The sequence below is a fragment of the Lucilia sericata genome, unplaced genomic scaffold (genome assembly GCF_015586225.1).
Source record: "Lucilia sericata isolate MDLA Ls3-8-SP2 unplaced genomic scaffold, ASM1558622v1 Contig000408F_arrow, whole genome shotgun sequence".
In the NCBI taxonomy this organism is placed as follows: Eukaryota; Metazoa; Arthropoda; class Insecta; order Diptera; family Calliphoridae; genus Lucilia; species Lucilia sericata.
Genome location: NW_023994426.1, coordinates 68524 through 94462, shown reverse-complemented (window position 1 = coordinate 94462; position 25939 = coordinate 68524). Strand labels below are relative to the sequence as shown.

Below are 25939 nucleotides of genomic sequence, written 5' to 3'. Positions count from 1 at the left end.
ACAATGTCACCGTATTATTAATGTGATAACTAATACATTTGAAAACAAAAAATATTGTTCTGCTGTGTTTTTGGACATACAGCAAGCGTTTGATAAAGTTTGGCACGAGGGACTACTTTATAAATTAAAAAATATTCTTCCTGCTCCATTTTATATGTTTTTCCTGTCATATTTAAAAAATAGATGTTTCTATGTTAAAATTAATAACGATTATTCTAACATATGTTACATAGAAGCTGGAATCCCACAAGGTAGTGTGCTTGGCCCAGTCTTATATACCATTTTCACCTACGACATGCCTACAAGAGATAACGTTACTGTGGCTACATATGCCGACGACACCGCATTTTAATGTTCTCATCAATCGCCTTCAGAAGCGTCAAGTATCCTTCAATTTCAACTTAATAATGTTTACCAATGGCTCACAAAATGGAATATTGTAGTTAATACACATAAATCATTCCATATTACATTTACAACAAGAAGAGAAAGTTGTCCACCTGTATGTCTTAATGGCTCTGTAATTCCATGTCATGAAAACGTAAAATATCTGGGACTACATTTGGACCGGCGGCTTACTTGGAAAGCACATATTACTGCTAAAAGGAAACAACTAGATAACAAGTTTAAACAAATGTACTGGCTACTTGGTCGTAAATCGGCACTATCTCTTGAAAATAAAGTTTTGCTTCTTAAAACGGTATTAAAACCTATATGGACCTATGGTATAGAATTATAGGGAACTACTAGCAATTCAAATATAGAAATCTTACAGAGATTTCAGTCAAAAGCTTTACGGTCAATAACAAACGCTCCTTTTTACATAACAAATAAAGCATTACATAGTGACCTTAATATTCCTTTCGTTAAATCGGAAATAAAGAAATTTAGCTGTAACTATTTAAATAGACTAAGGAACCATACCAATTTATTGGCAATCACATTATTAGATGAAACTGACGAAGTCAGAAGACTAAAACGAAATCACATTTTGGATCTCCCTTTTATTTAATATAATATTGTCTTACTTATGTAATGAATCTTTAAAATACCCTATACATATGTATGTATTGTAATTTTTAATTTAGTAATAATACAAATGTAAAGGATCTCTATATATAAATGTACATATGTACATTCATAGGTTAGGCTAGGTTAGGTTGATAGGAGGAAGTATACTACATCAAATCCGAAGAAATACACCTAGGCCACTATCGGGCCTGTTGTGCGCTCCAATTCAAGAAAGAAGAAAAAAAAAATTGTTCACTGAATGTATTATTTTTCCATGTTCAGAAACTCAGTTTCCTGGGCGTAATTCCTAAGAATCTTCCAATCGGTGTTGGTTAAGAATGTTATTTCCGGAATAACATCACTTCCAAGATACTTGGATCTAACTTCGACGAATGCCTGACAATGGCAAAGAAAGTGCTTCAGAGATTCACTGTCCTCTCCACATGCTCTACATTCGTCTGAATCCGCACGTCCAATTTTGTATAGGTGTGCTCGTAATCCTGTGTGTCCACTCAGAATACGAACCATCATACTAACCTCAGACTTGCTCATTTTGAGAAGATTTCTCGTCTTGCTCTCATCAGGGTCACCCCATAGAATCTTTGTGGTTCTACCCACCGTTTCATTATTCCAAGAGGCCTTATGGGATTCTCTCATCCATATTTTTAATTCAGCTTTTATTGCGTCGAATGGTTTTGCGTTTGTCAGGTTAACTACATCGAGCTCCCTTCCCTTTAAAGCTATTACATTCGCCCTTTCGTTGCCGACTACTCCCGAGTGGCCTGGTACCCATATGATGTGAACCTTACCTCTGGGAGAGTATTCAGTTAAAGCTTTCTTACAATCCAATACGGTCTTAGATTTAATTCTAACACCTGATATCGCACAAATTGCCTTCTGGCTGTCGGTAAATATATTAAGCCCTGTGGGCGCCATATTTATTCTAATCCAATTTACACATTCCGTTATTGCTCGTACTTCTGCCTGGAAGCTTGTGTTATGATTAGGTAAACGGTGGTATATTTCTGTTTCTGGGTCTTCAATATAGAACCCCAGGCCCACTTTGTCCCCTAATTTAGAGCCATCCGTGTAGCAACGGATTCCTACTGGTATTTGCTCTAATGTTCCGCTTGACCAAGACATTCTATCTGGGATTAGCGTTTCAAGGTTTCCGACATATTCAGTGTCTGGTATGCGATCAGGCACGTCCGATGAATGTGTATAACCTTCCAATGTGTCCAGTATACATTGATGACGTGTCCTATAACCGTTTTTGGCCAGTTCGCCTAAAGTAAAGAGCCGTTCGGCTGTAAGCGCCGCCTCATATCTTATATATGTTTCAATGGGTGGAATATCTAGCAACGTTTCCAGAGCCTTGGTTGAAGTAGTACACATGGCACCACTTATACTCAAGCAGCATGTACGCTGAACTCCCTGTAGTAGTTTGATATTACACTTTTTGTCCAAAGCAGTCCACCAGATTATTGAAGCATAAGCTAGAATTGGTCTAATTACACTTTTATAAAGCCAATTTGTCATAGTAGGACTAAGACCCCATTTCAGGCCTATGGTTCTTCTACATATCGCCCAGCACCGATGTGCCTTGTTGATCCTATCCTCTATGTGGTGTCTCCATTTTAATTTCCGGTCAAGTATTACACCTAAGTACTTAACTTTGTCTGTCACCGGTATCTTCTTGCCCAGGAAGCAAGGTTCAGTATATGTAGAAATTTTTGTCTTTCTTGTGAAAAGACAGATTTCCGTCTTCGCCGGGTTAACATTGAGGCCTCTCGGTTGAGCCCAGCTCAAGGCTGTATTCAGAGCTTCCTCAGCTCTTCTACACAAGTAATTTGGATCCTTTCCCTTTAAAAGTATTACGACATCGTCTGCATAGCAGACAGGTCTAAGTCCTTTCTCGGTTAGGGTCCTTAGGAGGCTATTAATCGTGGTAACCCAGAGTAAAGGTGACAAAATGCCACCCTGTGGTATACCGCGAAATACCTTTTTCCTGATAGTTATATCGTACATCTCGCAGCTTATCCATCTGTTCCTTAGCATGTAATTGATCCAGTTACGGAGCACCCGGTCAACATAAAACTGGTCTAGGGATTGGATAAGGGTATAAGTGTGCACGTTATTGAAAGCGCCTTCGATGTCAATGCATACCGCCAATGTATACAGTTTGCTATCGAAAGATTCACCTATGTAGTGGACAACTTCATTTAAAGCGGTTTCCACCGATCGTCCCTTTACATAAGCATGCTGCTTATATTTAAGGTCTTTGTATGGTATGCTGCTTTTAACCATGCTATCGACTATCCGTTCCAAGGTTTTAAGTAGGAAGGACGTAAGACTTATCGGTCGATAGGACTTAGATGTCGCATAGCTAGGTTTCCCTGGTTTGGGTATAAATATTACCCTTGCATCCTGCCATTTAACTGGGGTATATGCCAATTTTAAGCATGCAGTGAATATCTGTGACAGATGTACGGAAACCAGTCCCGCCTCCATCTGCAAAACTGCCGGGAAAATTCCATCCGGCCCTGCAGCTTTATAGGGAGCAAAGCTCTTGATTGCCCCTTAACCATGTCAGTTGTAATAACTATTTCCGTGTTACCCTCCCCTTCTTCCAATATCGGTTCATCTATGTTATTCGATATACCGGGTGGGAAATGAGAATCCATTAGGAGTTTCATTGTCTCCCCCATATCCTCAAGCCTCCTGTCTCATCGATCATAGATTCTGGTTGGACATAAGTTTTGGATAGGAATTTTTTATCTCCGATACGTCATTTACGCTATCTACCTGTTCACAGAAAAGTTTCCAGGAGTCTCGTTTGGCTTTTCGAACGATTTTCTTATATTCACCAAGTTTATTACGATACTCATCCCAGTATACTGCGGTCTTTTTACGCCGTGCCCGGTTAAATAGTTTGCGAAGAGTCTTCCCAAGGTTCCGGATCTCCCCAGTTACCCAGGGTTTTTCCTGGGCAGATCTCCGCTCTCGCAGAGGGCAGCTGTCCTCGAACGATTCAACCAGGGCACTTGTGAACGTTTCCACTTTGGCATCTATATCCTCTTTATTTCGACATTGAAAAGTGTCCTGACCTAAACGGTTCTTTAGTAAGGTCCCGAACATTGTCCAATTAGTTTTAGACTTATTCCGAAACTTTATCGGCTTTGTACATTCATATATAACTTAAATTTTTGTTTCCAATGGGAAACAATTATTCAAGTTATTTTTAAATTTAACAAATTTGCTTATTATTGTAAAATAGATTGCAAATAGAGATATACAAGAAAAAAAATGTTTAAAGGGTTAGGTTCTGTCATGCTCAGTTTCATTTCTATGTATACCTTTTTTATGGTTTGTGGAAACTCTTACATAAAATTCGCCCTAACGTCAGAAGTTTAATATGGCTACAAAAACAGAGAACGGTTATACCTTTTTTTCTACTATGGAATGGGGTATGTCTCCTTTTTTGTATTAAAAACTGAAATTTATAAATATATATATTTTTTTTTTTTTCAAAAAAATATTTTATAGGCTTTTTGATAAAAAGTTTTTACTTTTTTGTTATAAAAAGATTTAACTCTTATATTTTAGACTCTGTTTCTCGGATTACGATATGAGGATTTATCATGGGATTTTGCTAAGCCCAGTGCCACCGACGATCCAGAATGTCAAACATGCATATTTCTTCAGGTATTTATAATGAATATTTGTTTTAATTGTATTAAATCTTGTCTTAATTGCCAATAGATCAAATCCAGAAATAACACACATATGTATGTATGTATGTACAGTTGCGTTCAAAATAATAGGAGTGAAAATTTCAAAAATTTTAAATATAAATTTTTTACTGAAAGATTAAGATTTTTAATTAAATATTTTTATAATTTATTAATTTAACTTGTTCTCTAATTTTTATTGTCGTTATTTTAATTATTTAGGAAATTTATTTAAAAAAAAAATATATTTCTTTAAATTTACTTAAAAAATCTGTTGTTCAAAATAATAGGAGTATTCGAGTTAAGTTCAAATATCTTTAAAATAAAAACAAAAACGAAGGGAATTTCATTTAAAATATTATTAATTAATGTGTAGCAGTACAACATCAGTAATTTTTGTCAGAATTTTATTTAGAATTTGGGTATATGAGCCTCCGGAACTTAATGTCTTTCCGACAACGGTTTTGTGGGGCTTTATGACACATGTCGTGGCCGATTATCCACAAATATCCAGTTATTTATTCAGAAAACCTTAAAAAAGTTATACGCAAGGACTATTTACGTTTTGCTTTAGAATCAGTAAGTCGATTGATCTTTTAATGAAATTACCATGAGATTTTTCATATTTTTTTCGCGTCATTTTCATAATTTTCAAGATATTTGAACAGATTTCATATTCGTCAATTCTGACATTTTCTTTCAGGATTTTAAATGAAATAATTGTGAACTGAGCTTAAAATTACTTAAAATCATCTAAATATAACAGTTTTATATTATACTTTTAATATTTACTACGAATAATGGAAATTAATTTAACTTAGGTTATATAACATACGGTACTCCTATTTTTTTGAACAGTCGAAATCTGATATGGATTTCGAAAAAAGTGAATACCAAAAAAACTAATGAACCTATATAAAAAATTTCATTCGATTTGTATTTTAAACACTTAACAAATAAATATCGTGAAAAAATATTGGATTTCTGTAAATGTTTCTTTGTAAAATTAAGATGCATAATTATTTTTAAGTCTCACTCCTATTTTTTTGAACGCAGCTGTATGTATGTATGTATGTATGTATGTATGTATGTATGTATGTATGTATGTATGTATGTATGTATGTATGTATGTATGTATGTATGTATGTATGTATGTATGTATGTATGTATGTATGTATGTATGTATGTATGTATGTATGTATGTATGTATGTATGTATGTATGTATGTATGTATGTATGTATGTATGTATGTATGTATGTATGTATGTATGTATGTATGTATGTATGTATGTATGTATGTATGTATGTATGTATGTATGTATGTATGTATGTATGTATGTATGTATGTATGTATGTATGTATGTTATGTATGTATGTACAGCTACTGTCAGAATAATAGCACCACTTCAGTTTTAAATTGGAAATTAACAATTGGAAATTAACAAAACGTATATTATTTAAAAGTGGTGTTGTATTTTATTAAATATTATTGAGAAATGTGTTAAGAAGAAATAAAAGAAATAACGGAAACATATAAATTAATAATTATTTAAAAATTAGATAATGCTTTAAATAGTTCATAATTGGAGTAGTTTGTCTCAAATTAACTTTAAGGATTATTAATAGGTTGTGGTTGCGTTGCCCTAGGTCCATGGGGGCTAGCCAACCCCTTTTATGAAATTCAGCAAATTCTGACAACTTCCTGGAGGAATGGACAACCATGCCTGTTCCACAGTACTCCAAAAATCATAATTGTTGGTTCGTTTTACTTCAGATATCTTTCTCTTTACATCGGCTTACAAATTCTCGATTGACATTACATTGTTACATATATATATATATATATATATATATATATATATATATATATATATATATATATATATATATATATATATATATATATATATATAGAGAGAGATTTTAATATATTCCGACACTTCCATGATAGATAATATATGTGTAATGGGTCCTATATCATACAACAGAAAGCGTCAAAATACCCTATTACCAAAACAGCCATATTTCGCAGTCTATTTGAATATTTTTTGAGTTTGACTTTTTATATGAGTTGAGACTTCTTATATAAGATCAAGAACCCTTTCAGAAAAATAAAATAATTTTGGACCTGTCTGCTCAAATAGCAATGTCCCAGTTTTCAACTGGCTAATCTAAATGGGTTTTAACATACTCTTACATTGTTATTACATCCTTGTTTTCATGAATAGTACATTTCTTGAACTGTAAACATTTAAAATGTATACTCATAGTCACCTGGATATAGATTCAATAATTTTTAGCACTATGCCTCTAATCATTTAACGAAAATTTGCAGTTTGAACTCCCGAAATTTCAATTTAAATTTGTAAGATATGACAATTTGTAATCATTTTGTTTTAACATCCCGGGATTATGTTTTCCCCCTAGAATTCAGTTTTTTTAATTGTTTCACGTGTTTCTCCATTGGAGTGCGTGAAATAGCCTATTATTTTAAATCAAATAACATAATTCTTAAAAGTCTGATTTAATAATTAATAATACAAATAGCAGCTTATCTATTTTAATGGGTTTTAATAAAATATTATGTACTACTTTGCTTTTTTGTCAAAAATGAATTTATTGGTGCTATTATCTTGACAGGTCCAAATTGGAGTACATAAGCGTTTTTATAAATTCACTTGTTAATTTTGCAAAATTTGTTTACTTTATAAGACTACTAGGGATTTTAAGTGGTTTCATAACATTATACTTAAGTATTCTCCCGTCAGAGTAATGGTATACGCACTATTGCGACCAACGATGTATAGCACGACGAACTAGTCGACAAAAATTCGTTGCGTAAATTCGTCGAATGGAACACAATCAAATAATTCATACTGCGAATTCGTTTCAAAGTTTGTTTGTTTGGAAAATGTAAGAAAAAGAGACAAAAATTATATTTTTGTGAATCTCCACGATTTTGAGATAATTTAAAAGCTTTAAAATTTATTCGAACTTTATTTCGAAATTAGAAAATGTAAGAAATTTGCCTCGAAAAGAACTAAAATTATATTTTTGTTAATATCCCCTATTTTGAGATTATTTTAACAGCTTCAAAATTTTTTCGAACATTACTTCGAATTTTCGAACTTAGGTAGGTAGGTCGATAGGAGGATGTATACTACATCAAATCCGAAGAAATACACCTACGAGAAAGAAAGCATTATTTTTCAGTGTTCAGAAACTCAGTTTCCTGAACGTAATTCCTAAGAATCTTCCAATCAGTGCACAGTGGGGCAGAATCGAAATTTTTTGGAAATAAATCTGGCATTTCTAAACGGCTGATCCAATCGTTAAAAAATTTGGCGTGAGCGTAGCCAAGGAGTATTCGAGTTTAAGTTTTGAAGATGAACCCCGCAGATGACCCAGGGACGGCGCTGTGGCGGCTCAAAGTAGGGTACCTACGACATGTAAAATTTTTAAACTCGTGCCATATTTTCTGAAAGCGCTCGACGAGATCTTGAAAAAACATGCTTGGACATACTACTTATCTCTTATAATATCCGAGTTATAGGCATTTAAAAATTTAGTGATACAAAATTTACCATACCTTGGTCCGCCTTTTTTTGAATACCGGGCGTAATTTTAGTTAGCAGCAGCAGTTTTGGAAACCTCAATATGTTTTATATTTACTCCAAAAGTATTTCCCCAGCCCTGAAAGAAATGTGGACCCTATGGGCAAAAAAGTAAAAATCCCATTTTTGGGATTTTCATTCCTATTTTTGGGAATTGCGGGATGCCCTTTGACCTTTTCAATTTTTTTTGCATTTTCTTATTTGAAATGACAAATTTAACAAGCGTTGAAAATTTCATTAAGTTTTGTTCATAAATAAAGATTTTGTCTTATATTACATACTTGTTAAATTTCTAAAACTATGATTTATATCAAAATTTTAATAGGATCGCAGACAGCTACAACAATTTAGTCCATATTTATCCGTTAATATAATTTTTTAGTTAGATATGGAAATTCTCGACCCTTTACAAAAAATTTCAAGCCAATATCTCAATTACATTCAAAAATATGTTCATTTAAACCTGTGTTCTTTAATTTCATCTTTTTCATATTTTAGTATTAAGTATGACAGAACATACATTTGGTGTTGAATAAAATATTTGGACAATTTTTAAAAATTATTTAGTTAATTATTTTATTAAAGACTATAACATCGTATATACAATAAAAAAATTATAATTTTATTATGAGCCACGCACAACAACACCTAAATCACCCCACACAAACCACCTTTCCCGCCCACCGAAATATAAAACACAATTTAATACAATATCATCAGTTAGTATAATAGCTTTTTTTAATTGAACTGTTTATCTTAAACATAATACAATTAATTCTTACAACCTACTTATATAGTTAATTCCTAACACTATTTATTTTCTATAAAATAATCTGTCATATCGGTATACATATCCAGAAGGTAATATAAGTCCTTTAAATCTTCCTTGTTTTGAGATGATAGAGTTTCATAACAAATCCTTCTTTTTCCTTTAGTTGAAAGAACAGGATCAGAAGATAGAAGTAAACTATTAAAAATATCTTCATTCTGTGATTGCCTGGAGCATTTTCTTGAGCTGAATAGTTGAACATGCTTAAAATCTCGATTCCTCGCTTCCTGGGCTTCTTCTGTTAACTCTCCAAGTGGAAGAATATTCGATTCAATTATTATTTGACCATGACACAATACTTTGTGTACTGTTGGTGTTAGTTCCCTCCATGGATACAGAGATACAAGTAATTTAGAAATTTCAGATGTATATTCCCCAAATCGATTTCCATTAATTTTATGTTTACTATTCAGTGCCATTAAAATAGTGTTAACTCTTCGAAGCAACCCCTTGTCGATTCCAGTTATTTTTGAAGTAATTTCAAAATCACGAAAAAACCTTCTCGCAGTATTACCGTCATTTGTACTACCGCAACTTGGAAGTGGTTTGTCGATGTTTAATCCCATCTGAACTTTAAATTCTTCTTGGATTTTGCTTTTTTCCGCAGCTCTCAGTTCTTTCAATTCTTCATTATTTTTTGTTGATTTAGTAAGATTCTCTGGCACACTTCTATATTTGAGGTCGTATGCTATGTGTAAAAAGTAATCCAAAAATCGTATTCTGGCATGAAGTGGTGAAATTCCGAAAGACAGGACTTCTTCATTAATACTTCTGCTTTTGTTTATATTTGAGAATTGCGACTTTTTCTCATTACATATTGAGCATCTCCAGAAGGAAGAAGTTTCTGTTATGGCATTGCTGACCTTTCCATCAATCATTGTTAAGCTTAGCTGATATGATACGTTAATAGAGAATTCATTTATTTTTCACTAAATCTTTTGTTGTTTTCTTTGACTCCTTTATATATTCAAATCCAATGGGTCTACAAAAATTTTTTGAACCCGGAGTTGTATTGATCCATATATCTTCAAATGAATTTCCGATGCTTGACGATGATGGATTAAGGGAATATGAACGAATTCGTAATGGCACTAATGATGACATAAATACACTTTTGTAGTCTGCTAATGTCCGACTTCCACAAGCTTGTTTGTATTCTGGAAGTGCTGATAAACCGTCACATCCCCATTTACACATTAAGACAACCTCACAGTTATGAATTTTCCTTAGTTGGTCTTCTGAAAAGTCTGACACAATTCTTGATGCTGTGTTTTCGAGCAAAGATGATATATCAATACAAGCTTCCACATCATTAACAGCAATAGGTGATGGTAGGATAGTTTGTTTTTTTTCCTGGATCGCCTTGTGTGATGGTAATATATTGTGTCCTTTTTCATTAGAGCTTTCCTTAATATTTGGTACTTATTTCGACTGAGACCCAGTTCCAACATAAGCGCTATTGCTTCCTCTTCAGTAAAATTTCATTGTGATGTTGGAGTTGGTATACTTTCCACAATTCGCTTAAGTCGTTTTGGTGATGCATTAGGAAGAATAGTTGCAATATGTACGGCATCCATAGGTTGGTTTTCCTTTTTCAGCATTTCGTTAAATGTATCAGCAATTTCCTCATTTGAGATTGAAAAAAGTTTTTGTGTGACCCTCTTGTTTTCTGACCTTGAACATAAGTCTTCGTATGACTTGCAAGGCGCTCCTGTTGATGTGTTGTAAGTTGAGATTTCCGTAGTAGTTTCCATCCAACTAAAAATTTTAATCGAAATTTCTTTTGATTTCCATCAACGGACTTACTTTTTACATCAAAAAGTTTTAAATTTTTGATATGCCTGTTTTGTCTACTTTTCTACTATATGTAGTTTTTATATAATTTGAAATGTCTTCAATTTTTTCTGGCCCTTTTGAAGATACACTCCATAAAACGGAACACAACTCTTCGTAATTTAATGTAATCTTCATTGTAGATTTATTAAATATGGTACTTAAAATCTGAGAAGTTTACTTATATACCAATTCTTGTCATTTCCGATACAGGTATTCCAAAGTAAAAAATTACGAATTGTCTACCTATTAACATTTAGGACTATATTACTATAACCTGTAATTCAGTCATTGATATTTCTTATTAGTGAATGAATCGAAATTATCATTACCTGTATATTCTTACCTACATGATCTCAAACGAAACAGAACGAAATGATCTGTCGAAAAAATTTAGGTAAAAAATAGTTATAAATTTTTGAAAATTTAAGCATAATAGGACCTTTCAATTATAAGGATAAGCAAACAAATAGAAAATAGGTAAATATAAGATTTAAATATGTTCTGTCATACTTAATACTAAAATATGAAAAAGATGAAATTAAAGGACACAGGTTTAAATGAACATATTTTTGAATGTAGTTGAGATATTGGCTTGAAAATTTTTGTAAAGAATCGAGAATTTCCATATCTAACTAAAAAATGATATTAAGGGATAAATATGGACTAAATTGATGTAGCTATCTGCGACCCTATTAAAATTTTGATATAAATCATAGTTTTAGAAATTAAACAAATATGTAATATATGACAAAATCTTTATTTATGAACAAAACTCAATGAAATTTTTAACGCTTGTTAAATTTATCATTTCAAATAAGAAAATGCAAAAAAAAATGAAAAGGTGAAAGGGTGAAAGGGCATCCCGCAATTCCCAAAAATAGGAAATATGAAAATCCCAAAAATGGGATTTTTTACTTTTTTGCCCATAGGGTCCACATTTCTTTCAGGGCTGGGAAAATACTTTTGGAGTAAATAGAAAACATATTGAGGTTTCCAAAACTGCTTTCAGTTTTCTGATCCCAGCTTTGGGATTTTAGAACATGTCGCCCAAAGTTGAAGTTTTGATAAAAAAATAGGTCATATTCGGAAGGACGCAGTGGCAACATTTTCAAAAAATAGGACAAGTTTTTTACGCCAAAGCGTTCTGCGTAAAGATACCTTTTAGAAAACTATAAAATTGTTATATGTTCTTAAAGAAAATTTTATTTTATTAATAAAAGAGTTAAGACACATTTTTGGCATATATTTTTAGATCTGTAAATGATATTGATCTGAAATTTGAGTCCATTTGGTCCAAAATTACGCCCGGTATTCAAAAAAAGGCGGACCAAGGTATGGTAAATTTTGTATCACTAAATTTTTAAATGCCTATAACTCGGATATTATAAGAGATAAGTAGTATGCTTTCAGAAAATATAAAAATCTTTGTATTTGGGGGAAAAAAATAAAAATGGCACGAGTTTAAAAATTTTACATGTCGTAGGTACCCTACGCCACAGCGCCGTCCCTGGGGCATCTGCAGGGTTCATCTTCAAAACTTAAACTCGAATACTCCTTGGCTACGCTCACGTTAAATTTTATCCCGATCGGATCAGCCGTTTAGAAATGCCAGATTTATTTCCAAAAAATTTCGATTCTGCCCCACTGTGCAGTGTTAGTCAGGAATGTTATTTCCGGAATAACATCACTTCCAAGATACTTGGATCTAACTTCGACGAATGCCTGGCAGTGGCAAAGAAAGTGCTCCAGAGTTTCACTGTCCTCTCCACATGCTCTACATTCGTCTGAATCCGCACTTCCAATTTTGCATAGATGTGCTCGTAGTACCATCATACTAACCTCAGACTTGCTCATTTTGAGGAGATTTTTTCGAACTTAATTTTAAATATTCCAACATAGCATTGTAGTGTCATCAAGTGTACTCCAGACAGCCAAATTTCAGACAATTCGGGCCACGAGAACTAGTTTTAATGGCTTTAAAAAATTTTCGAACTTAAGTTCGAATTTTCAAAAATTTTATTTTTAGTTTTTATGACCCAGAGATTATTTTATGGTATACGCACAATTAGGATGAACGACGAATTTCGCTTAGCACGACGAACGATTCCACAAAAAATTGTTGCGTAAATTTGTCGATTTGAGCACAATCAAACTTAACGCACTGCGAATCTTGCTTTTAATTCTCTGCTTTTCTTTGTTTTTATTTTCAACTGCATATTCTGCAGGAAAATTGCACTTTTTTGGTTTTAGATCACAAACATATTATTATTTAAATTTCTTAATTTTCAAATAATATTTGTTTACATACTGGTTGGGGTGACCATATATATAACCAAATAACCAAATATTATTAATAGGAAATAAAAAAAATTATTTTGGAATATTTCCTCATTTTTGCATTCAAAGATAATTATATTAATATGAATAGTATACATTTAATTTATATACAGATAAATATACAAGAAAACGCTTTTTAGAACAAAAATTTACTTTATTTAAAAATAATTAAAAGCATTAATCAAATTATTTAATTATTTAAAAAAAGAAAAGAATTTTCGTATATAATTTCGAATATTCGAACATAATATTTTACTGTAATTAGCTGTACTCACAACCGCCATATAGAAATAAACCTATCGCATAGTTCGTTACGTACGACGAATTTCATCATACGCAATGATTGTGTACATTTGCATATACCCAATTTCTGACGACGAATATTCGTTCCGAAAAATTCGTCGTTCGTCCCAGTTGTGCGTATACTATAAACTAAAAAATCTGCTTTATGTCCATTAGAGTGATTCAAGCTTGTATGAAGGAAAAAAATTTGTCTGACAGGTCGTCTCCCCCTCTAGAATTGTTCTATGGGTTGTAAAACTATGTCATACAAAAATTTAGGCTGATTGGATAACGTTAACAGGTGCCGCAACGGCTCTGAAGTTTCCAAGTGCATTTACAAAGGGAAAATATCGATTTTTTTAAGTTTTTGATCAAATTTGGCCATTTAGTAATAAATTTTGAACTTTATTGTAAAGAAATCGTAATGTGCACAGAGTAAGCATTTCGGAAAGATATAAAACACAAAAATTGCTTCAAAACTTTAAAAGTTATTGCAAATTCCCCAGGCCATTAACGTGTCTCACAGCACACAAATTCGAAATGTGACAAAAAATTTACTTTTTTTTGGGATATATTCTAAAAATTCATTTTGTTACTTAAAATAAATCTATAATTACTCGAATATTAGTTTTTGCCCTTATAAGATAACGGTAACTCGTTCTCAGCTATGGTCAAAAAAGTTTGATTTTTTCAACGGCCGTTTCAAATCTCCAATTTCAGTTTTTTTTTAAACTTTGTTAAACAAATTTCAAAATTTTTTGGAGATCTCATGGGGATTTATGGTCAATAGATAATGCTATTAAACGGTATAAATATTAGATCAATATTTTTTACAGTTTAGCTGCACCTGCAATTTGAACTCGGCGAATTTCGGGAAAATCGAATTTTTTTGAAATATTTTAGAGAATACGTATTAATTCTTTACTGTTGCACATCTTACATAAAGTATTATCAGAGTATTATAATCCAGATAATACAAAATATATATCCGAAGTTTTATTAAAATCGGACATTCTTAATCCATAAACTGTGGAGTTCAAAGGTCAAATTTTGCAATATTTGGGAATTTTTAGTCTACCATATCGAAATAATATTTATTTGTCGGTCATATTTACCAAAACTGACTGGAATTTATCGTATATAGTCCGACATTTAAAATAGAGTGAAAAAAAGTAGATTAACCCTTTAAGGCACTTGGGAATAATTTAACACCCAAGTTCAAAAATTCGAAATCTATTTGAATAATACTATGTATAATTAGAGGAATAACAGAAATAAATCAAAAAATTCTATATTAAGTATAAAAAATTATACTTTAACCCTTTTTGACTATGGAGTAAAGTTGAGGTGCACATTTTTAAAAGAAAAATTTTGTTTTTAAAACTGATAATTTACGCAATACTTTTTTACGGTCGATTTTCAATGTAGTATGTCTAAAAATACAAACTTTATATGGTAAAAAGGGTTAATTTATAAGTTTTTATACTTAATATAGAATTTTTTGTTTTATTACCGTTATTCCTTTAATTATACAGAGCATTATTCAAATAGAGAGTGTTTTTCCGAATGTTCCCAAGTGCCTTAAAGGGTTAATCTACCTTTTTCACTCTATTTTAAATATCGGACTATATACGATAAATTCCAGTAATTTTTGGTAAAGATGGCTGACAAATAAATATTATTTCGATATGGTACACTAAGAATTCACAAATATTGCAAAATTTTACCTTTGAACTCTACAGTTATTGGGTTAAGAATGTCCGATTTTAATAAAACTTCGGATATATATTTTGTATTATCTAGACTATAATACTCTGATAATACTTTATTTAAAATATGCATCAGTAAAGAATTAACACTCATTATCTAAAATATTACAAAAAATATGCGATTTTCCCGAAATCCGCCGAGTTCAAATCGCAGGTACAGCTAAACTGTAAGAAATATTGATATAATATTTTTACTGTTTAATAGTCTTATCTATTAACCATAAATCCCCATGAGATCTCCTAAAACTTTTGAAATTTGTTTAACGAAGTTTCAAAAAAACTGAAATTGGAGATTTGAAGCGGCCGTTAAAAAAATCAAACTTTTTTGACCATAGCTGAGAAGAAGTTTGCGTTATCTTATAAGGTCAAAAACTAATATTCGAGTAATGATAGATATATTTGAAGTAACAAGCAATTTTTGTGTTTTATATCTTTCCGAAATGCTTACTCTGTGCAAATTACGATTCCTTTACAATAAAGTTCAAAATTTATTATTAAATGGCAAAATTTGAGCAAAAACTGAAAAAAATCGATATTTTCCCCTTGTAAATGCACTTGAAAACTTCACAGCCGTTGCGGCACCTGTTAACGTTATCCTATCAGCCTAATTTTTGTATGACCTAGTTTTACAACCCACAGAACAATTCTAGAGGGGGGACGGGCAAAATTCGCAACTTCGTTTTTTTTGAAGCACTCTAATGTCCATAGATTAATTTCTGAAATTTTTCAACATTCAGAATATAAAAATTTCGTTGACTTTAACATAACATAGCATTTACGAAATAAAAAATTTTACTCATTTTACCCCTCACTAAGAAATTACTTCACAATTTTTTTTTGCCAATTTATAAAGCTAAAAGATTCCAAATTTATAATTCTAATACTATCTAATTAGGTAAAACTATAGATCCATAGTCCTTAGATCAATTTCTGAAATTTTACAACATTCAGAAATATAAAAATTTTGTTGACTTTAACATAACATAGCATTTACGAAATAAAAATATTTTACTCATTTTACCTCACTAAGAAATTACTTCACAAATTTTTTTGCCAATTTATAAAGCTAAAAGATTCTAAATTTATAATTCTAATACTATCTAGTTAGGTAAAACTATAATATACATATTTAACTTAGGAGAAAGAATAATTCTTGACTTAAAGCATAAAGTGCTAATTTTTCCCTAGCTTCTTCGTGTTTCAAAACATGCTGAAGGTCTCCTTATGAAGAAAGTCCTTGCAATTTCTTTGTGATCTTATAAAGCTATAAAAGAAATTTCATTGAATTTGAACAATATTTATAAAAGGTACCAACACAGTACCAAAAATACTACCCATACCCTCTTTCTCCATTGAATTATTCAAAATCACTTTTTTTTGTTTAATATATTTTGTATCATTTCAGAAATCGATGTTGTAGGGCATTTTAAGAAAACTACGTCAGAGAGGAACCTTTCCCTCTTTAATGATGTTTTGCAAAAACATTTTTGAAAAACACATTTCTTAACCGATTACGAAAAATATTAATAAAAAAATATATACATATTTCTCAAATTTCATAAAAGTACAACAAATGTAGCAAAGGAACACATAATTAGCCGTTTTTGCCCGTTTAGTGTGAATTCCTTTTTAAAAAAAAAAACCGATTTCCGGTACGGGTTCCCGTTATCCAATTTGGATAAAATTTTACACCAGTTAGATTTAGACACTAATGAACAAAATAAGACCCATCTGAGCAAAATATATATTTTTGACACCTCTAATGTATATAGATACAAAAGATAATTTGTATGAATTTATACATTTTTGAAATTTTTAGACTTTGAAATCCAGAACATTTTAGACGAGTCTGTTCTGTTTAGTAACAAATTATGATGTTAATTAATATACCTTGCAGAAGCTATTGAAACTTTATAACTACATACTTTGGAAGCTTTACTTTTTTAACTCCTCTCTTTATTATCACCGTCAAAAAATTATACACATGTAATATAAGTATTTAATTAGACAATAAATGACCGTCGCTTCAACTCGAACGTTTGGAACGGAAAATCGCGAATTGAAATTTCTCAGAATAATTTCGGAAATTGTTAATATAAACTCATTAATTACCTTTTATGGCAATTCTGCAGAGAATAGGAATAGTAAAAATTAGTCTTGTTTTAAAAAATTGCAATTTTCATTTATAAATTTATTGCCCTAGATACGGGTTAATAACTGATTTGATCTAATTGTCCCTATTTCAGTTTTACTCAAGTGTCAGAATATGAACTCCTCAATAAGTATTAAAACACAGCTTACTTACAATATTAATATACAAATCTTTTATATCAAAATTTCAGTTTGATGCTGTGGAAAATGGAATACAAATATCAAAATTAATGCAAATATTCTCTAAGCAAGCGCCAATGATTGATGCCTTAATATCTCACTTTGCAGAAAACATGAGAAAACGAAAATTAGAGGGAAATACATCAGACCAATTTCATGATGGTATGTAGTAAATTCGACAAACGGTAATGTTTATATATATTATAGTAATTCGTATACAAATAAACAAATTAGTTTTAGCTTTCGAATTTATTTACATAAGTATGAATGTACTAGGGTATTAAAACGATTAATCGATCTATTTTTGGCAATTAATCGTTCGAATAGATGAAAATTGCCAAATTTCAAATAACGAATAATCCAAATAATTTCTACAAAATTTAATATTTTTATAATAAATTTTCTTCTGTTAGTTATTCCTTAATTATTTTTCTATAATGAGGAAAATTTATTTCATGTTTTTATAACAATACTTCAGAAACTTTATGAATTTGTTCTGATATACCTACTTCTACAATGGGTTCATACAGAAACACTTCGGATTCTTGAAAAGCAATCATGGAAATAACGATATGGTTGTAGAAGTATATGACTTTACTTCTACAACCAGTTTTGAGGAACATTGTTGTGTTATACACTAGCTCATTAAAACGTATGGATTCTGGAACTTGTTGAAAAATATCAAATCCATAAAATTAATTAACCTAATTTCTTTATATAGAAAAGTTTTATTTAAAAAAGCATTAAAATTAATAAAAAGCATTAAGTTCCCTTTATTCGATTAAACGAATTATCCAATTATTAACCGGCTAAACTAAAACCTCAAATAATTATTTATCAAATAAACTGAATAAGACTAAAACGGATAATTGAATACCCTAGTTCATTCTAAGATACAAGATCTCAATATTTGGTCACCTGAGTAAAAGGATAAAAGATAACTGAAACTGTTTTTTTTCGTTTTTCGAAATTCAATATATGTATGTAAATACATCAAATTGTATAAGATTTTTTTTTAATTAAATTGAAATTCTAACTATGTATATATTGAAATTTGAAAAACAGATAAAAATGACTATGCTTAGCTACGTAATAATATCCTTTATTTGTATTTCAAATTTTTTTCGAAGTATTAAAAAAGTATGCTTTTTTCATCGCACATAAATGTCTGACATAACATGAAACCGCCTTTCAAAGACCTTTAATATGACACTGAATATTGTTTTTGTAAGAAATATGGAAAAAATACCTCAAAAATTACCATTTATCTTCTGATCCAGCTCACCAAATATTGACGTCAGGAATATAGTATCTTAGAATTAACGGAATTTTCGGCGGAAACATATTGTATATATATAGAAACATATTGTTTTGTTCATTATACACAAAATAATTATTTACTTATATTGCAGAACCGAATCCAATACAAAATAACGGCAATGGAGTGCTATGTAATAAGCTATCACGTCTAACATTGGCCACGTTTGATGAAGAGGGACGATGCATTGGACAAATGGGATCATTATCGATAAGCTATTAACAATTGTTTTATTTTTGATTATCATTTTTTGTAATATATAAAATAGAAATTAATGTAAATCAGATTTACTTAAAAATAATGAAATCTATGTAACTGGAATATCAGGTGCATTTTCTATCCTTTCATGGATTGAAGTTAAACATGTTAGTTTTTAATTTTTTGATATTTAGAAGTAAATAATCTTAGCATTCTGATTTTAATTTGCTTTAATATATTGCAGTGAGTTCACATCAAAATGCAGTGTGTCATAGAAAAATTAGAAATTTATGTTTGAAACATTAAGAAACATACATACATATGCTTAAAATTCATTTTAGTCCTAAAGATTCCTGTAAATTTTTAAATTAGAAATGTAGTGATGCACAACTATGTATATCACTGCAGTTTAACAGGATGATTACAACTAGAACAACAACAGCTGTCGACAAAGAGTTTTATTATTTTAAACTTATATGTACGTATGTATATTTTTATGTCCACCATGAAAAAAGAATATATATGTATATTCTGGGTCCTTTACCAATTTTTATGAGGATCGGCTCATAAATTACCCTACCTACCCTATATGAGGTCGTCTTCAAAAACTGACTTCTACGCCCATTTCAAACTTAAAAATACCAATAAGTTTTATACGAGATAAATTCTCTCTACCAAATTTTATGAGGATCGGTCCAAAATTTACCCAATCCCCCATATAAGGCCCACACCAGAAAATTACTTTAAAGCTAATTACTTTAATACAAATGTGAGTGCAGTGATGATATTCGATATAAACAAATCTTATATGAACCAAAAAATCACCCTGATGCTTATAGAGGAGCATTCCTTTTAAGGTAGACTATTTAATGGTGGATATATAAAATTCGTCATAGCTGAATGTATCATGAATGACTAAGTCCAAAGTTATATGCATTCCATTTAAAACAAATAAAAATAGAGATTTTTTGCCATTTTTAAAAATTATGACTGGGTTCAAAGTTATATGCATTCCAATTAAAAAAAAAAAAAAAACAAAAATAATAGATGCAATTTTTATCACACACACTTCCAAGAGTTTTTCGGAAAAAGTATAATAATAAATTCAGATCCGTAAGGTTGTAATTCAGGAATAAAATGTCAATAATTTTTTCAAATTTTATTTTTTTTTAATTAAAAAAAAAAATATCAAAACAATTACTAAAAATCTGGCCAAAAATTAAGAAATCTGATAAAAAGTGGGTTAACGAAGACGTAAATTTTATATTATTGAATTATTTCCTGAGTTGATTGTTAGGTTCCCAAAACAGGTGCAAGCACGCAAAAATCCATTCTCATTTTAAAATATTTTTCCATCACTATTGAAGAAGGATGCTTAACAAAAACCACTTTATCTCAAAATTTCGACGTATAGGAAAAAAAATAAAAATTGTTAATTAACAACCGGACATAGCCCTTTCCAAATTATATCCTACAGCACTATAGTGGTTTAGCTATGTCCGTCCATGTAAACTTTGTAATCAAACTACAAGTAGCAATTTTCTGGATAATTTGATAATAGGCTCATATGTTTCATTTTACCCAAGGACGAAGTTGTTTGGAAATGGATTAAATCAGTCCATTATTCCCCTAGCCCGCATAAAAAATAATTTTAGATGTTATACAGAGAAATTTTTGTAGCATTGTATATTAACTAAATGAATTTTAAAAAATTGTTCGTATTCTATAATCATTAAACAGATTTTTCGCTGAAAGAATATACTTAACATGAGCATTTTTTCACTTATTTTGTCCGATAGTGTACATTCTCTTAAATATCAGCTATTATACATTTTAAGTTTTTAATACATTGCACTATAGTTCAAACACTCTTCTACTGCACGCAGTCAAAGTCATAATTTCAAAATATTAAAAAAGATCTGTTTGTAGAGTCTACATTTTATCATTATTTTTAAACTTTGATTCTGGAAAGTGTGTAAATAATTTTCAATAACTGTCAAATGTGTCAGCAGTTTATATACATATATTCTTGTAAATGGTTGGAAATAATATTCCTTTACTTCGAAAAAGACAATATTAAAAAAAAAACCTTGAGAAAATTGAATTTGATTTTAAAATTTTAACTTCATGAAAGCTTTTCAGAAAATGTTAACGTTTGTTAGACCTGAAATAAGAAGAAATGAATAACCTGAAATGTTGTGAATTAGTTTCACTATACCCGAAATTGTAATTTAACATTTTCTAGGGTGCTACCTTATAAGCATTTTCAAATTTGATTAAAGGACTAAGAAAAGGATAATGTCCTTATCAGACATTCCAATATTTATGCCTATGCTCCATCTTAGACTTTAAAGAGTTTCATTATTTTGTCGATCTTAATTTCACACTGAAAAAGTGATGATTTGAACCAATGTGCATTGTGGAAGTGTACAACTCCAAGACATGCCTCCAATTTCAGCTCAGATTATATGTATGGATTTTTGGCGATTTTTTAAAAAATTGTAATACCCGAGTTGATCAATTTTGAAGGGCTAACCACTGGTCCCCATTTCGCCCTGGATCACCTACAGCTGTCAATCAACTCGAAAACACCCCAGCTCCAAACATGAGAAATTTTATTGCGATACTAGCTATACCCAGTGTGCTTTGCAACCCTAAAAGCAGCACTTTACGATTTTTGAAGATTCTAGTTCTATTAGTTTCTCAGTTGTACGAATTTTTATTTTAATGCATATGGGAGGTCCTCAATATGGTACTTCCCATGTTCACATGAATGTGAAAATTCTTCGTGCAAAATTTTAGAATTCTAGATTCAAATATTCACATGTCAGAGTTGTTAGCGAAAAATTTAACGATTTTAGCTCTAATAGTTTTTCAGATATACAACTTTTTGTATTCAATTCATATGAGAGGTTCCAAGAATGTCCGCACATTTTACTTCCAAATTTTCACTTTTATGTTAATTTTAAGATTCTACCTCTAATATTTTCCCGGATAAACGATTTTTTTTATTTAATTCATATACTAGGTACCACGTATGTATGTATGTATGTATGTATGTATGTATGTATGTATGTATGTATGTATGTATGTATGTATGTATGTATGTATGTATGTATGTATGTATGTATGTATGTATGTATGTATGTATGTATGTATGTATGTATGTATGTATGTATTTATGTATGTATGTATCTGTGTTAGAGGTGTCCAAAAAATATTGATTTGCTGGTGCACCATTAAATTTAAGACACTAATAAACAAAATAAGACCCACCTTCATCCGTGTTTTTTTTTTGGTTCCTTCAAAAATTGTGCCATTAAAATTAACTTTTTGTAACATTTCGTCGAAACCTTATCATCTAGAGAAAATTATCTATCCAACGAGGCATAAAACATTTCTTCAATTCACGATCAAGTTGTATTTTGTACCTACTAAAGTGTAGTAACAGTGATTGTGAACTGATCTTTGCAGCAAGTAATAAGTTTGTGTTCTTAATGAAAAAACAATCAAAACAAACATACATACATAACAATGTTTAAAGGTAAAAAAAATCAAATAGGTACTCTTAAATTAATTAACCATGCAGAATAAACCAAATTAATTTCTTTGAATTTTAATGTCTTTATTCCACATTTTAAACAAATAAATAAACCGTTTTTAATCAAATTTTATTTTTTTGTTTTGGTAAACAGCTTGGTAGCAGCTGCTGACATACTACGCATACAACGATACGACATGTGAATTGAACAATTTATATCAAAGGACAAACAATAAAGTTATTGTCATTTTCCCAAACCATTTATTGAAAAAATCATGCAGTTTTTGCATTGTTTGGTCTTCGTTTTGCATGCTGAAGTAATGTAAACAAAAATATCTACACAAGAAAACGAGTAAAATAAGAATTATTTAGTCGTTTTTACCACATACATATTTGTGAGTAGAAAATGCCTATAACTTTGTTATTTGTAGCTCGATATTAATATTTTATAGCTTGTTGGAAAAAAATGTTTCCTTAGAAGACAAGATTTGGTTGAAATTTTAAGAAACTGTAATTTTAATGACGCAATTTTTTACCCAATTTTACACTTTTCAATCGATTTCCAGCACGGGTTCCCGTTATCCGATTGGGCTAAAATTTTTTACCAGTTATTTTTAGACATTAATGAACAAATGAGAAAAATCTATATTATTTTAACACCTTTAATATACATATTTACAAGAAAAGTAGGAGGTTAAGATATTTTTATTAAAAGTTAATTTTATAAAGAATTAGGTTGAGACAATGCACCTGTGCTTCCAGTATGCATGAAAAAAAAAAAATAACATTTCATATAACCATATTCATATAAAATGTAAGTATGCTTCGAATTAAAATCAAATTTTGGTATTTTATGTTTAAATTTTGAAACGAAAAGTTATTCTGTTTTATTTCTTAAAGGAGGTTGGGTCCTGGTAGAAACACTAAAAGAAGTCAACAGTATCCGTTTTCAAAATTAATTATAAATTTTTATAAATCTTTAAATACGTTAAAATTAACAATAAATAAATTATATTGGTTTATGGAAAACTACTGACCCATATAGAATCTTAAAAGAAAGGATCTAAATTCGTTTTAAATATGTGAGATGCTAAATTTTAGATAATTTATTCTTAAAATACCGCTAAAAAATTAGTCGCAAGACCATTTAAGTTGCAGAGAAGATAGAAATTGAGAAAAATGAAGTAAAAAACTATAATACGAAAAATCCAAACTATTAAATGTTTACAGAAAAAGTACCGAAAATGTCGCGGGGCTACCGCTGTATTTTTAATAGAAAAATATACAAAACAGTAATACTATGCTATGGATTCTGTCTGGTAGAAAAATTATCATTTTAAATTTAGTAATTCTAAAAGTCAAACAATCTCTCATACAAAATGAAACTGAAGTTCAAGTATCTTCAACTTTAACTTCAACTTTGTGCGAGCGCACAATGTTTACACGGACATAGCTTAAACGAATAGCAAATATTATGCACAAACCAAAAAGCGTTTCGAAATAACGGTAATGAATCCATTCTTTCTTTATGATGTTTATTCTCTTAATTAAGAGCTTCTATTTCTGAAAAAGTGAAAAATTTTCGCGAGCACAAAAAATGCAACGCAATAAAATAACAGTAAATTTATGATTTTTATTGTGTTTTTAATGAAAATTTCTTGAATAAATTATACAATACAGGCATAATAATAGTAGTAAATATTATCTAATAAAAATCGAACTATTATTAAAGCTTTACACTTTTCCTTTTTTGGAAGTTAATCGGAAGTGAAATTGTAGTATTATAGAATACAACTAATTTGACCTAAATAATATTAACATTAATTAGAGTAATATACACATTTAATACAAAAGCCCAAAAATAAAATTTTTTATTTCATAAAAATGTAAGAACAAAAAATATATCTTCAACATTGAAAAAATATAATTATTTCCGCATCTTCGGAAGTCTTTAAACATCACTTCCTCAGAAGGTAAAAAAATTCACTAAGTGTTACTTTCGAAGTGGTGATAAATGTTATTCCTTTGAAAGTACTTAGTTTTATTTTTGCTGGATGGTTGTTATGATTTTTAACAAAAAACTAATATAAAACTAATTATTGCAAATAAAATTAATCCAATTACAAATAATTTTTGAATATTAGAGTGCTATTAATTTACATATTTTCTTTAAAAAATTTAAATTTCCCCAAATTTTTGTTTCGTTTGGTTTGTTTACATTTTCAAATATCAAACATTTGTTGTGAATATATGTTTGATATCCCAGCAAAAATAAAACGATGTACTTCCAAAAGAATAACATTTATCACCACTTTAAAAATAGCACTAAGTGAATTTTTTTACCTTATGAGGAAGTGATGTTTAAAGACTTCCGAAGATGCGAAAATAATTATATTTTACAAAGCTGAAGATTTTTTTTTGTTCTTACATTCTTGGGAGATAAAAAATTTTACTTTTGGGCTTCTGTTTTATTAAATGTATCTATTACCCTCATTAATGTTAAAATTATTTAAGTCAAATTAGTTGTGTTCTATAACAATACAATTTCACTTCCGAATAACTTCCAAAAAAGAGCATAAAAATATCCAGTAAAATAAAAAAATCTCTATCTCTAACTGTTAAAAAAACGTCACAACTTTTACTCTGTTATTTTCAAATTTGTCATTGAATGGCAGTATAGTTTTTTAAAAATCGTTCCACAGCGGGACTGGATAAAACTATCGAATAGGTAGCTATATGACGGAGCATTACGGACCATTTAAACATTCAAACATTTCCTTCACATTTGCAGTCTTTTTTATGCCGAAAATTTATAAAAACTTTCATTACAGTGATATCTTAATCAAAATTTAATAACTTTAAAGCATTTTGAATAAACGCACTATTTTATGCATGACAACGGCATCGAAACCTCTTATAGTCGAATTTGCCTTTTTGAGCTTAGTAAATCCACTTTCAAACTATCTTTGAAGTCCTTAAATAGCGATTCTATAGAATATTTATCTATGATCATGATTACACCTATAAAATTATGATAAAATTCAAAAAAAAGTCCAAATACTAAAAATAAGTACATTTGCGTACTTCTTTATGGGTTATGCAGTTAAAAGTACAATTAATAAAAAAAAGTACGCGTACTGCT

The 25939-nt window shown here is 30.2% G+C and overlaps 1 protein-coding gene across 1 annotated transcript in view; it reads left to right on the top strand.

Moving 5' to 3' along the window:
* The window catches only part of LOC119604601, a 211216-nt gene extending 190947 nt beyond the window's left edge, over positions 1-20269 (top strand). Inside the window, exons 9-11 of the mRNA XM_037957327.1 lie at positions 4618-4716; positions 17752-17902; positions 19153-20269. Of these exons, the coding sequence (XP_037813255.1) occupies positions 4618-4716; positions 17752-17902; positions 19153-19280 (378 nt within the window). The 3' untranslated portion in view covers positions 19281-20269. The remainder of the gene's footprint in view (positions 1-4617; positions 4717-17751; positions 17903-19152) is intronic.
* Positions 20270-25939: the final 5670 nt, after the last annotated feature.